Source organism: Vulpes lagopus, chromosome 12 (assembly GCF_018345385.1).
Source record: "Vulpes lagopus strain Blue_001 chromosome 12, ASM1834538v1, whole genome shotgun sequence".
Taxonomy (NCBI): Eukaryota; Metazoa; Chordata; class Mammalia; order Carnivora; family Canidae; genus Vulpes; species Vulpes lagopus.
The window spans coordinates 5,143,102-5,156,236 of NC_054835.1; the positions used below are offsets into that span (position 1 = coordinate 5,143,102).

Below are 13,135 nucleotides of genomic sequence, written 5' to 3' on the forward strand. Positions count from 1 at the left end.
TCCCTTCACTCCCAGGCCACTTCCCTCCTGCTCTACAAAGGGGAACAGATTCCCTCTCCCTGGAAGTCAGGGCCACCCTGCCTGGGCCCAGAGGCCAGCATCTGCCCTGAAAGAGCCTCCAGAACACTTTTCAGCAAAGCAGAGCTTCCCACCTCAGAGACCCACCAGCTGGTCCTGACTGATGATGCTGTGAGAACACAGCCTTAGCTCTATACTTTCACACTTGCATGGGTGGACTGTGACCTCAACCACAGCTAAGAGTATAGGAGAAGGCTGGCCCCTCCCACAGGAACGAGGCCAGGCTAGGGCCAGGGCAACACCTTACCTTACAGCCTAGGTTCCACACTCTTCAATTGACTTGTTGACCAGGCCCCAGCCCTGGTGACAACCTTGACCCAGGCCAGGAAGAGAAACAGAGCCAAATACCAGCTAGAGGATAGGGAGGTCCCAGGCCAGAGACCCCTGGAGCCAACACATAGCCCTCCATTGGTCTGCAGACACATCTTAATCACTCTGTATGCCACTGTGGCCAGGAAGGAAGGAGGGTTCCCATTGTTTGATGAATGCAAGGTCATTTGGCTTTGTCTTCAGGTTTGCTTTCCCTGAGATCATACACATGGACATTTCAGCCTGATGGCCAGAGCTCAGGCTACATCTGGTGCTTTTCTCAAGTGGCCAGCCTTCACAAGCACCCATGATGGAGCCCACAAGAGTCATGGGGACCCTTTGCCCTGCTCTCTGTGGGAGTGGGCCAGGAGGTGGAATGGCACCCCCATTGACCCTGTTCTTGCTGGGACTGTGCATTGAGGGCTCAGGGACAAAGAGGACCTCCTGCTGCCCATCTCATCTGCTGTCCCTTCTTATGTCTCAGCCTCAGCAGGGCCGCAGGCTGAGGAGGAGTGAGAACAGACTAGCCATGAGGTGGCCAGACCAGGTAGGGGTTGGTTCGGCTGTTCTAAAAACCCTCCCCTATCTTCTGGGCTCAGAATGAGGACAGAGTAGTGGTCCTGGGTCAGGGCCCTCAACAACCAGAGGCCAGAGTCCCTGGGGCGACGGGTAAGGGTGGGCCCCCTCCTCTCTTAAGACTACCTCATGTCCCAACCTGTACCTTTCTCACCTCAGTGTCCTGGGTTGAGGAGGATCCCATATCACACTGTGCTTTCCCAAGGAAAGAAGGCAGGCAGCCCTGAAAAGGCATTTTCAACATGTACTTAATTAACTGGAAACTAGGGACTGTGGACATTGCCATAGGCTAGCCTCAAGCAAACCTCAGGCTTCTCAGAAATTCAAGAAGGAAGGAAATATTTTAGTCAAGCCCATCAGAAAGAGCTAATAGGTGCTTCTTTTTATGCCCAATGTGGCACCAAAGTGAGAATAAAAATATTAGCCTAAGAGTTAATAATTTTAAATGAAGTTCTTAAAAATTAGGAACAAAATGGATGAGTGAAGTAAACATATATGTATGTACAAAAATGTGTAATGTCACTCACCTTAGTTCTTTCTGGGTTCTAGGGTCACTGAATGAATTTCTTTCATTTTTTTTTTCTGTATTCTCCAGATCTGTTACAACGGGTACATGTTTCCTTTATGCCCAGAAAAAAATTAACTTTTTAAAAAAGATAAAATCAGAAATGTTTACTGATTGCTTTTTAAGAAGTAACATAGGAAAATATGTCACAGAGTTCATCACGAAACCCTTGGCCATCCGTCTTCTCTACTCCGACATCAGCAGTGTGTGAGGAAGGGCGCTCTCGCAAGAGAACAGCCCAGAAATACAGGTGGTGGAAAGACAAGGAGGCAGAGGGATCCTTGGAAAGAGACAAGAGTGACAACCCTCTCTGAAGCAGAGCTGTTTCTCCTTCCTTCTCAGGGAGGTGAGGGATACAGGGGATCTAGTCGCAGCTCACAGTCGGATTGGGAGAGAGAACAAATCAATGATGCCAGGTCCACAATGGTCTGGAAGTTGTGCAGCACTCAATGGGAGTGTCCAGTGCAGTGACCCGAGTCAGACTGAGGGGTCAGGAGTGGCTTCCAGTAGTGGCGATGGTTACACAGAAGCCCAAGGACGTCGGTTAAGAGGATCACAGTGGGCCCTCAAGAGGGATCCCAGGATCTAAGGAGGCTCCAAGGCCTGAGTTGTGTGCCAGGATGAGAGAGGTGGCCCAGGGATGCTTGGTTTGGTTCTTAAGAGTCCCTGCCGGAGAGGGGGACTCCATGATGTGTCTTGGTCTCCGAAGTTCTTAGTGTGCCTTTGCATTGAAAGATCATGGTCTGGCTTCCCTACACTGCCAGCAGTGCTAGGAGGGGCCTGAGGTCAGGATAGCTTGCTCTCAGTGACCTTGGGTATGTCTCTCAACCTCTGAGCCTCAGGAGCCTCAGCTCTACAGCGAGGATGCTTAGCACATGGGCGGAATTGCTCTGTTTGGGAACTTACTTTGACATTTTTGTGGCTTTCACTCAGTGGGTACCTGTTACCAGCAAGCAGGTGATCCAGGGGGCTCAGAGTGGGTGGGGTGAAGAGGAAAGTCCCAAAATGATAGTTCAGTAATTGTGGGACAGATGAGCTACCATGAAGGCAAGTGTCCACCAGCTCTGGTTGGCCTCCAGGGTGACACCGAACTGGGGGGAGGACCCCTTTAAGAGACCGCTGCAGAGAATTGGCCCTGAGGTACCCCAGGGTGCCAAGGTGATTGGGCGATGCCATTTTTCCCTGTGTGAGGTTGACTTGTTCTTAGCCAGTGGAATCTTCCAACATTCTTAGGGAAACCCCAGGAAAGTAAAGTCATGACAGCCCCAGACTATGCAGCATTTCAAGAGAGGGAGGGGCAGTTCTGGAGGCTCTAGAGGCAGCCTTAGTGGTGAGGGTCCCTTTAACTGAAGTGTAACGTGAGAGTGGCTGTCTGTAGGGTGACTTTCATGGAGAACCTCACTGCCTTCCTTCCATGCCCTTGGCTGAGGCCCAGGAATCCCCCAGGGTCGTGCCTGCACCCACCCATCCCTCTGTCTGGTTTCTCCAGGTCCATCTTGCTCTGTGCCTCTGTTCTGATGCTCTGCCTCCTGTGGCAGCCTGGTTGGACAACTTGCCAAGCTTCTGATGTGGGTTTCCCCCAAAGATACCATCTCTTGCCTTGCTTTTAGCAACAGACACCAAAGTCTGGAAAATGAGGCTCCACCCAGGAGTTTAGGCTCCTCTGAGAGAGAACAGTGGCCAGAAGTCCCTGGGCCTTTCACTTGACCTTGTCCTTGGGCCCTCCCCACGAGCTACTGTGGCTTCACAGGTTGCTGAGAAATCTCAGCTCACAACCTCTCTGTCCAAAACCTACAACCCCTCAGATTTCAGGGCCTAGACAGTGGACAGGATTCCCTTTCGATTTCAAACTAATCCGTCTCCACATATATCTGCTGCTCTCCCTTCTGTCTCTGCAGACCAGATTTCTAGATTTCCCAGCTCAAAGAGGGGAAGATGGACACCTCACAGCTCCCAAGTTTACATGTTATATCTCATCCAGCCACAGAGCCTGACTTTCCATCTCATCTAGTTCCTAATTGCCATGAGAGAAAATCTGACCTGTCTTGGATCGGGTGTTGTTCTATCCACTCAGCTAGATATGCACTGCAAATATGGCTCCTAGAGACCCACTCAGTAGATCAAGGACATTGCTGAGAGAGGAGTGAGTGAGTGACTTATAAGCAATAGAAATCCTTTAGCAAGTCCTGCTGGAAGGGATGTCTCAAGGTCCAGCAGAACTCAGAGTGGCAGCTTCCTATCTGTGAATCTTCAGGAAGTAGCTATGACCAAGCTATGGCCTAATGGGATGGCTTCCTGTTAAAAGTTTGCTGGTGCAAGTGGACACTGTCAATGAACAGCATCTCCTGGACACTTCCACAGGCACATTAGTAACTCAAAGGGCCCTGTGCACTTGAGATAGAAGGATGGGGTGGAGGACTCTTTCTGCTAAGACAAGATTACTGGGACCCCAATGTTATTATTATCAAAGACTTCTCCCTGTTCCCCAACAGGGGGAATTTAATCCCCATGATACTACTTAAAGTATACCTAGAAAACTGTTGAGGGGAAGGTGCCTTTCAGACCTGCCTTGGATAGTCAAAATTCTCATGATGCTGTTGGCCTAAGCAGGACTCTGGCTGCTTCCACCTCAGCAGCCTGACCTGCTCTTCCTCTTCCTAGTGTTGTGAGCTTGGGCAAGTCACTCCACCTCTGCAAGCCTCAGATTCTTTATCTGCAAGATGGGGATAAGAATAGTGCTTGCTGGGGACACCTGGATGGCTCAGTTGGTTAAGCATCTGACTCTTGATCTTAGCTCAGGTCTCGATCTCGAGTTTGTAAGTTCAAGCCTCTCATTTGAGTTCCCTGCTAGGGATGGAGCCTACTTAAAACAAACAATAAAAAAAAAAAATAGTGCCTGCCTGACAGTATTCCTGATTTTCAGGACAAAAAAGCCCTGTGTGACTAGACAAGATAATGAAAAAGTACTGCTTAGCACATTGCCTGGCATCTATCATTCCCATCATCCTCATCATTCCATCCTCATTATCCCCATCACCACTATCACTTCATCATTCCCATCATCCCACCCCATCATCACCATCATCCCATCCTTATCATCCCCATCACCTCCATCATTCCCATCGTTCCCATCACTCCAGCATCACCATCATCCTATCCTTATCATCTCCATCACCCCATCATCATCATCATACCATCATTCTCATCAGCCCATCATTATCACCATCACCACCACCACCACCACCATCATTATTATCATTTTGTGCACTATTTGAGACTGAAGTGTTCTACTTGGTTGCTAGCCGTACATCTTTCCCAGACCAGACTTCCCATGAGTAGGGTTGCCTGCTGCATCCCTTCTCCCCACTGCTGCCCAAAATCCATCCTCGAGAAGAAACAGTAAAATGGCCTTCCTGAATTACATACCATTCAGCCACATTCTGCTCCCAGCATCATGTTGGAAAAGGTGTCTGTGGTTCCAGAGTGGGACTCTCCATGTCAGTCTAAGAAATCTCCTGATTTTTGAGTTTACCAGGTACCACTGCCCCTTCATTTTGCATTTTCTGGCTCTGAACATTCAAATAACAAATATTCTCAAATAAGGCCATGATCAGATTGGTTTCAGTGGCTGAGGTAGCTGCTCAGGCCACACCATAGTCCCCAACCATCATAACCCTCTTCCAACCCTGCAGGGCTCACCTGGGGAGGAAGGTGGACCACCACAACCCTAACTATTCTAAAAACTGGCCTTGGGGAAAAGTCACCGTGACACTGACCTCCAAGGCCAGGGTCACTCCCCCAGGTTCCAGGGAAGCAGGCTCTGAATTGCCCCACTGGGAGCAGCTTGACAGACATAGGCCCTCTGCTCGTATTGGAAAGCCATCCCCGTAAATAAAATTTAAAAAAAAAAAAAAAGATAAAAAGTTTGGGATCCCTGGGTGGCGCAGCGGTTTGGCGCCTGCCTTTGGCCCGGGGCGTGATCCTGGAGACCCGGGATCGAATCCCATGTCGGGCTCCCGGTGCATGGAGCCTGCTTCTCCCTCTGCCTATGTCTCTGCTTCTCTCTCTCTCACTGTGTGCCTATCATAAATAAATAAAATTTAAAAAAAAAAAAAAAAAAAAAAAAAGATGGAAAGCCATCCCCGCTCTGTGAATACTTACATCTCTATCCCTAATGACAGGCCAGTACAGTGGGATGAGTGGCTTCATCTTCTTGAGCCTCTGTCTCCTCATCTAAGACAGAGTGGGAACAGTACCCCTCACAGAGGTGAGAGGAACAGTGTGTCTCATGGTCAGCAGTGGATAAGTGGCAGCTGCTCTTTAGTGCCAGTCAGCCACTGGAAGATGACTCTAGTGCAAGACCAGGGGCCAAGGGACTCAGGAAGTGGTCCCACTCCAAGAGACCAGGACCTACGACTGCTCGGGCTGTCCAGTCTCAGACACTGACAAAGCCTGATCAGTGTGAGCTATAGCAGAGGCCCACAGGAGTGGCACCTCTGGGAGGAGAATGCCCAGACACCACCCACAGGGTGCTGGCTCCACATGGAGACCTAGTCCCTGTGGCAGACCCCACACATGGGACATCTCAGCCTCCCTGCGGCCCTGAAAGGTGTGGGAGCAGCTTGGGCTGTAGAGTCAGAACAGGGTTCACATCCTGGCTTATTAGGCTCATGCCTTGGTCAAGTGTTTTCCCATCACTGAGCCTCAGTTTCCCTCTTCTGGAGAAGATAATATGCTTAAAGCTCCAGTGAGATGGTGAGTGTCATGATCTTGCTCATGTGAGCCTACACTCACTGGTGATCTCTGTGCCCCTGCATTATTACCCCCCACCAGCCTGGTACACTGGGGGGCACCCCACACCTTTAGGAAGAACATGGAAAAAGGCTACTTAAAAGACTAGACTGGTTGGAAGACACTGATTTAAAGCTCTCCATTGAAAAGTGTCAGTCATGCAAACACCTATTGAGTGTGCAGCCGTGGACTATCTCAGAAAGGAGAGAAAGGTGGAGGGGAGGTAGAAGCACCAACCACATCCCCCCTTTGGTGGGACTGTTGGTAATGGCAGACAGCCCGCTGTCATCACACCTTTTCCTTGGGTACCAGGGCAAAAAGACTCACAAGAAGAAAGGTGGAGAAGAAGGGGTCAGAGGATCCAGCTCTGCAAACGGAAGCTCCATGTCCCACTCCAGACAGGTGGCAGCTCAGAGCAGGAATCCAGATCAAATGAGGAGATGTCCCCTGGGCACAAGGAATGTCATCCCAGAAAGGTTCACTCTTAGACCCTGCCCCAACTCATAAGAAATTTCTGGTAATGGCTGGAGAGGAAAGCAACCCTGGAGGCAGGCTGAAGGAGCCCTCCGAGCAGCCTGCCTCAGCACGGGGTTATAATATGTTGTGACCCAGTTGTGAGGTACTCAGCAGTGTTGACAGTAACAATGAAAGTCCCAAAGCTTTTCATAATTTAGAGCAGATTTGTTGTTACCTGTGATGTCCTGCTCATCACTGCATTGCAAGCCTTTTTCTGAATGGAGGAGAGGGAGAAGACAATCCGGGGTGTGGGCTGGGAGTTGTTGTGGCAGGGCCTGTGACCATCCTCTGTCACCTAGGGGTGCTGGGGAAAGACTGAGCTCTGTTACATTTGTGGACTTGAGGGCCTAAGCACTTGCTGTGGCTCTTTACCACCTAAGGAGGAGTGGCTGGATGGGCAATTGGCCTAGACGGCCATCAGACTCTGACCAGCCCTGAACTTGGGCCTCTGTACCACAGACCCAAGATGGTTATTAAGGACAGTTCTTCTCAAGCAGAGGACGAGGGGCAGGGATTCACGTGACCCGACCCCCCTCCCCGCCCCACCCAAAGAGGAACTTGAGCTCACTTCTGCTCTAATGGGCCTGCTGCAAAGAATGAGCCTGGCCCCAACCACCCACCCCCCAGGTGTCCAGTGCCAAGGGGCTGCACGCAGCAACCTAGGACTGGCAGCGGAGAACGGGGAGTGTATTTGCAAAGGCAGGCTTGACTTTGTCTGACCTTCTAAATTGGGTTACATCACTGTTTGGCCAGGGAGCAAGGAAAGCACTGGCCCAGGGAGACACCATGCCGCAGGGGTAGAAGGTGGTTGAGGACCAAGTGGACACAGGAAATCATCCTGCTGAAAGAGGAAAAGGTGAAGAGAAGAGACAGAAAGACAGAAGCCTCCCCGCCCACCCTGTAGGTTAGATTCTGCTTACTCTGGAAACCGCATCTTCCCCAGCAGAGGCTCCCTGCTGAGGGCAACAGGTGGGAGAGGAGCCAGAGGGGTGGCCCACGGGCAGATGGCAGGGGTCTGGCTGGGGCCAGCAAAGGAGAGGACACAGCAAACAGAGGGATTGAGCTGTGCCCTGGTGCATGAAGACAGTGCACATGCCCCCCCAATCCCAGGCCCGACATGCAAGACTGCCCACAATTCCTTCTGTGCGTGCCCTTGTAATTGGACTTACCATGGACTATTTGGGCTGTACGGCATTTTCTATTAAATGTGTCAGCTTCACATTGGGTAAGTGGGTGTGCCCTGATTTTAGTCACACCCTGACACTGATAGAGGCTCTGGGGCTATTGTGTTCACCGGCCTGGCAGTGACAGATATGCCCCAGATGTGTCTGCAACATGACGGAGGAGGTGCCGAAAGAGCTGGGGTTGGAGCCTCCTGAGCTAATGCCCTTAGGGTCCGAGATGCCCTTGCTTCCTCAGAGTGTCTGGTTGTTCCTGGCTTTTGCTAAAACTCACTCCTTTTCCTCTGAAGCAGGGGACGTCTCTATGCCACGCTGGGGCCCAACTGGCGGGTTCCAGTTCGGAATTCTCCCAGAACCCGGAGCTGCGTCTATAGGTATTCATTTGTTCGTGTGCTCATTTACTTGACAACTAGCTCTAGGCTGCTTGTTGGATGCCATGAGCTGTGCTCAAGGCTGCTGGATGCACCAGATGCGGCCTTTACCCCAGTCCATGAGGCTGCTTCCCAGGTCCCTGATGGTCCCAGAGAGGTGGTGGGGTGTTCTGGAAAGGGAGTGCAGGGAAGGCCTCTCTGGAGAAACCACGGGAAGAGTGATAGGAATGAATCAAATACAGGGAGGGGAGGTGTAGGGATAATAAGAGCACCCCAAGCCAGAGGGAGGCAGGAAGAGCAGGGTGGCATGGGTAGTGAAGGAGAGTCAGTGTTGGAAAGAATGAGAGAAGAAAGCGGTGGAGGCTGGGGAAGTGGGGCCCAACCACGGGGTGGGGATGGGGGGTGACAGACAGTGGCGTGACCAGGTCATCCTGGCCGTGGCATGGAGAACCGGAGAGCATGCAGGAGGAAGGCAAGAGTGCCCTCAGGGAGGCCAGGGGACAGCCAACAGGCAGTTGTCCAAAGGAAGAGCTGTTTCTGGACTAAGGTGGGAGGAGTGCAATGGCTGAGGGGCAGTCAGACATACATAGGGCTTGGGATCATTGCATCCTTGGGATTGAATAGGTGGCAGGGGGTGGAGAGGTAAGAGGATAAACCTTCAGGTCTCCAGTTCAAGCAGCCAGATGGATGGCAGGGCTGTTCACGGCATGCGGAGGAAGGGCACCAAGAGCTGAAGCCCAGGAGAAGCACCTACCCAGAAAACAAGCTGCCATCCAGGCCTTGGGGCAGGTCTGGGCCAGGGCCTCGCTTGGCTGTCCTTACCTGTAGGTGGCACCCGAAGCCCTGAGGCAAAGGCGCTGAGCTTGTCTGGTGGGCCCAGATCCCCCTGGGCACCCTGCACTCCAGCGCCACCTCCCCACTTGATGGAGGCTCCACCAGGCTCCAGCCAGGGCCTGGAGGGGCTACACTGGGGAGAAAGGAAGGTGGAAACGCAGGGGAGGGCCCAGAGGAAGCCACCGCGGAGGTGGGGACCAGGTGGCAGTGCTTCTGGGGCCTGGATGATAGGGAGCACTGTCACCAAGCCTAGGGCCTTGAAGTGCTCAGAAAGGTGAGGAAGGTGAAAGTTTTCAGCTGTGGCCAGTCCAGGGCCAGCCTTGTTCAAGCTCTCCATGGCCTCAGGGGCCCCTCCCTGGCATTGCCCCAACCACGTTGCACCCTCTGGCCCAGCACAGCACTGCGGACTTGACGGTGGGGACCTGTGGGGGAGAGGGGCCTGAGCTGGGCCCCGCCAGGGCGGTGTCTGACTACTGGTCTCCCCCTAGCCCCACAGGCCCATGCATCTGTACACTGGGGAGTTCAGCCGCAGTGCCCACCATGGAGGGTCCCCTGAGGAGGAAAACCCTGCTCAAGGAAGGACGGAGACCTGCGGTAAGTACAGAGACACCCCAGCTCTGTGTGGAGGCTGCAGGGGCATCAGAGAGGGCCTGCACTCCAGCCCTAGCTGTGCCACTGAATGAGTGTAAGGGCCTCACTTTCTACATCTGTAAACCGGGAGAAAATAGTGCCAACATTCTAAAGGACTGAGCAAGAATGTCACATGCATGGCAGTACATGCAGTGAGCATGCAGTGAGCCAAGGCTGTGACGAGGGTCAGTGGCAGCCCGCAGACCTCTGGGCATTTGGTTGTATTGTCCCTCAGAGGGTCAACACAGCCTGTATGGTAACCCCAGCTGCAGGTGCCCTCTCTCCCTGTGGCAGCAGCATCAGGAGGCCTTTGAGGCTCCATTGCTAGTTCCCAGGTCACCTGTGCTGGACCCGCATGTCACTGGCTCCATGACCCGCACCCCTAGCAGGGCCTCAGCCACCTGCAAAGACCCCTGTACTGTTACCAACAGAGCATCCATGCAAGGGTTTTCTACAAACAGCCAGCCTGTGCGCTGTGTCTCCAGGCAGCATCAGCTCCTGTCTGCTCTGCCCTCCCGCTCCCGTCCTGGCCCCTGCTTGCCCTGTCCACTGCCCATGGAACCACCTGAAGATAGCCCTTCCTGCCTGTGCCCACAGTGAAGTTGCCAGGGTGCTAGCCCAGCTGTCACCTTCAGATGCTAGCCTGTGTGCAGATAGGTGGCTCGTGGGTAAGGAGGGTCTTCACCCCAGCTCTGGGCCACACTTTGTCCCTTGAGCTCAGGTTATCACAGAGCATTCTGTGACATGGGGCCCTGTATCTGGCCTGTTGTATGGACCTGCCTGCTTCTCTCCCATACTCAGAATTCAGGGCCCAGTCATCCTGAGCCAGGAAGAGACAGAGTCCCACTAGCAGGGTTTTCCCAAATGCTGGTTGGCCCAGTGATGAAATCAGTCCAGTGGGTCATAACCTGTATTTGTGAGCAATAGAATAGAATGGAAAACAACAGCATTCCTTACATATAATAAAGGTAAGTACTTTTTCATGAAGCTTCTTTCAATTCGACATGTATGTGCATGTGTGTCATATACACCTGTGGGTGTCATCAAAGAGGTCTGAAAGCCACTGCTTTCACTATTCCAGTGACATAGCTCCATCCAGGATGGAAAAGGGGTCTTGTGGGCTGTAATACAGAACCATCTGCATCTCTACTCTCAACCTTGTTCCTTTCAGAAGATACTTGCTTCACATTTGCAGAACCAAAAGGCTTATTGAAGTGATTTTCCCTAAACTGAGGAGCAGAGCTCTCCTGAAGAGGGAATCCCAGCCTTGCTGCCTAGAGAAACAGAAAGAATACCTGTAGCTTGGCTCTGTTGGCTTTCCCCACTTCTAACCATAAGGACTTCCCAAGTGCTACCATTGAGTCTCAGCCAGAGAACCCCAGCACAGAAATCATGGTTCTACTAGGCTATGGTTTAGCGTGTCTGCGTTTTAAAAATGTTTTTTCCAGGGACCTTCTTGGGGCCAAGTCACCTGCCTTGGCACTGCCTTAAACAGGGTGAAAAAATGAAAGGCTCTCTGAGTAAAGGAGCCAGAGAGGGGATACAGGGCTTAGGGCTCAGAGCTCAAAGGCTCTGGTGAGGGTCTCCCTCCTCCCAGCCCTGGGTAAAAGTGATATTGATGCATGAGGTGCCAGGAAGAGATGAGGCCGGTGAGGGCATTGGTTAGGAGGAAGGGAGCACCCTTCCACCCGTGCAGCTGGATCTGTAATCCAGCAGGGAGGGGAGACTCCACTCCCACCATTTACAGGGTTGCCACTCTGCTTCCCCTTCTTCTGTAGCTGTCCTCATGGACCAGGTACTGGGTCATACTCTCGGGATCCACCCTCCTGTACTACGGAGCCAAGTCCTTGCGGGGCACAGACAGAAAACACGTAAGTCCCACGAAAGGACTCTCCAGGCTGGGACTTCACATAGTGTGACTCGGGGGTAATGGGCGTGGGGAGGAAAACAGGGGAGGTGGCGGGAGGAGGAAGGAACCCTGCCAGACCCAGCTCAGCTTCTTTGGAGAGTGGAGGACGTGGGCTTCCTGGTTATGCTGCTGTTCTTCCCCAGTATAAATCCACACCTGGCAAAAAGGTCTCCGTTGTGGGCTGGATGGTGCAGCTGCCTGATGACCCTGAGCACCCAGACATCTTCCAGCTGAATAACCCTGACAAAGGTAGGCAGCAGGCTGGGCACTGGGTGCCCACAACCTCTCTCTACTCTGTTTTCCTCTCCTGCCAAATGTACATTTTGAAACAGTAAGAACTTTTGGGGCTGCTACCTTCCCTTTGCTTTAGGTTGTGGTCAGAGGGCCCCCTCACTGGGCCACGAAAAATGCTTAGATCGTGGTCAGTGTGTCCACTGAGCAGTGGGCATGGCACACAGCTGCCTTTTGTGGCCTCACCTGTGGCTACTGGAACCCATTACCTTGGAAGCTTTAGCCTCAAGGTCTTGGAATAAATAATATAATGCTGCATAGGGCAGGGACCTCCCATAGGGCTGGGAGAGTCTTGGGTTTTGGAAGATTTCAGGGATGTCCCTGACATTACCTGTTCCATGAGACTCTCACAGTATCCTGGTCTAAGACCAAATCAGAGAAGAGCCATTTTACAAAAGCCCCAACTTTAACTTGTCTGGTCATCTCCCATTTCCTCCTGGTACCATCCTTCCCCCATGACTACATTGGGTGGAAGGAAAGTTCTGGGCACCTTCTTGTCTAGGAGCCCTGTCTACACTGACATTCAGAATAGGCCATCCTATCAAGGAAATGGAAATCAGAAATCACAATGAGATAGCACCTCACATCAGTCAGAATGGCTAAAATCAAAAAGACAAGGAATAACAAGTGTTGGTGAGGATATGGAGAAAAGGAAACCCTTGTGTACTGTTGTTGGGAATTTAAATTGGTGTAGCCACTGTGGAAAAGAAAGAGTATGGAGTTTCCTCAAAAAAATTAAAAATAGGAATACCATATGATCCAGTACTTCCATTACTGGGTACTTACCCAAAGAAAATGAAAACACTAATCCAAAAAGATATTCACCCCTTTGTTTATTGTATTATTTTTAATAGCCAAGATATGGAAACAGCCTAAGTGTCCTTTGATAAATGAGTAGATAAGAAAGACATGATACACATGCACACACACACACACACATACACACACACACTCTAGCCATAAAAATATTACACAGACATAAAAAAGAATGAGATTATGCCCTCTATGACAATGTTGATGGACCTCAAGGGTATTCCACGTGAAAGGAGTCAGACTGAGAAGGACAAATATGATCTAATTTCAC

General features: G+C 51.6%; 1 protein-coding gene across 5 annotated transcripts in view; it reads left to right on the forward strand.

Annotated features, from left to right (window-relative positions):
* Positions 1–13,135, forward strand: part of RALGPS1 (Ral GEF with PH domain and SH3 binding motif 1) — a 292,653-nt gene that overhangs the window by 269,274 nt on the left and 10,244 nt on the right. For 3 of the 5 annotated variants that reach the window (XM_041724551.1, XM_041724553.1, XM_041724550.1), the window contains 4 exons: positions 8,307–8,390; positions 9,710–9,815; positions 11,630–11,722; positions 11,904–12,009. In XM_041724551.1, the coding sequence (XP_041580485.1) occupies positions 8,307–8,390; positions 9,710–9,815; positions 11,630–11,722; positions 11,904–12,009 (389 nt within the window). The remainder of the gene's footprint in view (positions 1–8,306; positions 8,391–9,709; positions 9,816–11,629; positions 11,723–11,903; positions 12,010–13,135) is intronic. The other 2 variants (XM_041724552.1, XM_041724555.1) reach the window with 1 other exon arrangement.